A 1,893-nucleotide genomic window follows, 5' to 3' on the forward strand; every position below is an offset into this window, starting at 1 on the left:
GCACCCTAAGCCTACTTGTTACAACAAAGTCCATTTTAATGAGCTGCCAGTCCCATGCAGTGTATTAAAGGTACCTTTACTGGTAAAAAGTCTGAATGGCTGAAATATTTTAGTCTTAAGTACCCACATACCCTTCTTTTCAGTCTGAAAGGTGTTTGGGATTAGAACATGGATTTGAATTATCAGGGGATAAACCTTTCAGAGAGGTAAGTAGGTTATAAGGCAGGTCCCAATATGAAAGGGAAGTAGCTCAGATTTAACAGTGCTATTGATGTTTAAAGTAAAACAGATTTAGAAAAGAACACAGAAGAACTAATTAAAATCCATGTAGTAATGTAGTGTACTGAAAAAAACTGACGCTACAGTACTAAAACTAATATGCCATATAAGAGAGTCAACCCAATGACTCTCTTATAGGCAGAACAAAATGCATTATTGCTTCACACCTCTGTCATCCCTCTTCTAATTTTCTGGTGCATATGGAAGTTCCACTATCCTGTCTACTTAAGAACCAGTCATGCCTGTTTATTTCATCAACAGTTATAATTAACACATACTTCTACATGGAGCTTCTGTTGCACATAATTAAATGAAGCAGTTACAGTGAACAGTTAGAATCAGGTTTTAGGAACAAAGACAAAAAGCAAGATGGAAAAAAACTTACTTTTCAACTACGTTATCTTGCTGTCTGACAAAAAACTGATAGAGCTCAAAAGGAGAAGTCTTCTCCCTGTTCAGCCAAACTGCATTTCCAGCAGTCTTTCCCAGTTTATCACCAGTAGTACTGGTAATAAGAGGTACAGTAATTCCAAACACCTCTGCTCCTGTCATCCTGAGAAAGAAGAGTCACTGCATGTTAAGAAAAATAAATCATCTCTTGGTAAAGCTGACTAAAATACAAGCATTCTGCAAGATTCTATCCTTGATATAAAGATGGGGGTGATGGACAAAAGTACGCCAGAACACTGTTGTGTGAAGAGGACTTTAGGGGAAAGAACCAGCGCCATAAGTTTTTAAGTTATTTTGTATGCTTGTAAGACATTTATGTCCTTTAAGTAGTTTATATGTTATATACTGCAATGTCTCATAATCATATTTGGCGTGATTACACCACGATGTGTATGCTGGCAGACTTGCCTCGCTTTTGTCCCATGCTTCAGGTTGTTTGATTTTGGTTCTTGGATTCACTAATACAAGAACCTGTTATTTTTCTTAAAAATTCATATAAACCTGGTCAAAATGGTCCAATTAATGGTCAGGCCAATCAATTACTCCTCTTAAATCACAGGGATTTGTGTGTGGCCAAACCTCTTGTTGCTTTAAAGACTGTGAGCACCAAGTCACACGGCATTCTGTCATGGAATCACAAGAATTGGTGAGGTTGGGCAAAACCTTTGAGACTGTCGAGTCCAACCTGTGACTGTCACCTGGAGCATAGCTCTAAGGGCCATGTGCATCTTTCCTTACACATCTCCAGGGACTGCGACTCCACCCCTCTCTGGGCAGTCCATGCACGTCATGTCACCTGGAGCATGGCACTAAAGGACATGTGCATCTTTCCTTACACATCTCCAGGGACTGCGACTCCACCCCCTCCCTGGGCAGCCCATTCTCCGGACTTGCTCCAGCACCTCAGTGTCCTCCTGACTGAGGGGCCCAGGACTGACACAGCACTCGAGCTGCGGCCTCACCAGTGCCCAGCACAGGGTGACAATGACACCCCCGGTCCCGCTGCCCACACCTTGCCCATCCCCTCCCGCCCCGCGCTCCCGCCGTACTTGGTGACGAGCTCGTATCCGGACATGATGTTTCCCATCTGGTCGTGGCCGCCCAGCTGGATGCGGCAGCCGTGGTGCCGGTGGAGGTGCAGGAAGTCGTAGGCCTGCAGCGCGG

General features: G+C 44.0%; 1 protein-coding gene across 1 annotated transcript in view; it reads right to left on the reverse strand.

The window, feature by feature from the left end:
- Positions 1–1,887, reverse strand: part of YARS2 (tyrosyl-tRNA synthetase 2) — a 4,616-nt gene extending 2,729 nt beyond the window's left edge. The window contains exons 1-2 of the mRNA XM_005421105.3: positions 1,779–1,887; positions 665–832 (exon numbers count right to left, since the gene is read on the reverse strand). Of these exons, the coding sequence (XP_005421162.2) occupies positions 665–832; positions 1,779–1,816 (206 nt within the window). The 5' untranslated portion in view covers positions 1,817–1,887. The remainder of the gene's footprint in view (positions 1–664; positions 833–1,778) is intronic.
- Between the last annotated feature and the right edge of the window lie 6 nt (positions 1,888–1,893).

This window comes from Geospiza fortis, unplaced genomic scaffold, assembly GCF_000277835.1.
Source record: "Geospiza fortis unplaced genomic scaffold, GeoFor_1.0 scaffold10, whole genome shotgun sequence".
Lineage (NCBI taxonomy): Eukaryota > Metazoa > Chordata > Aves > Passeriformes > Thraupidae > Geospiza > Geospiza fortis.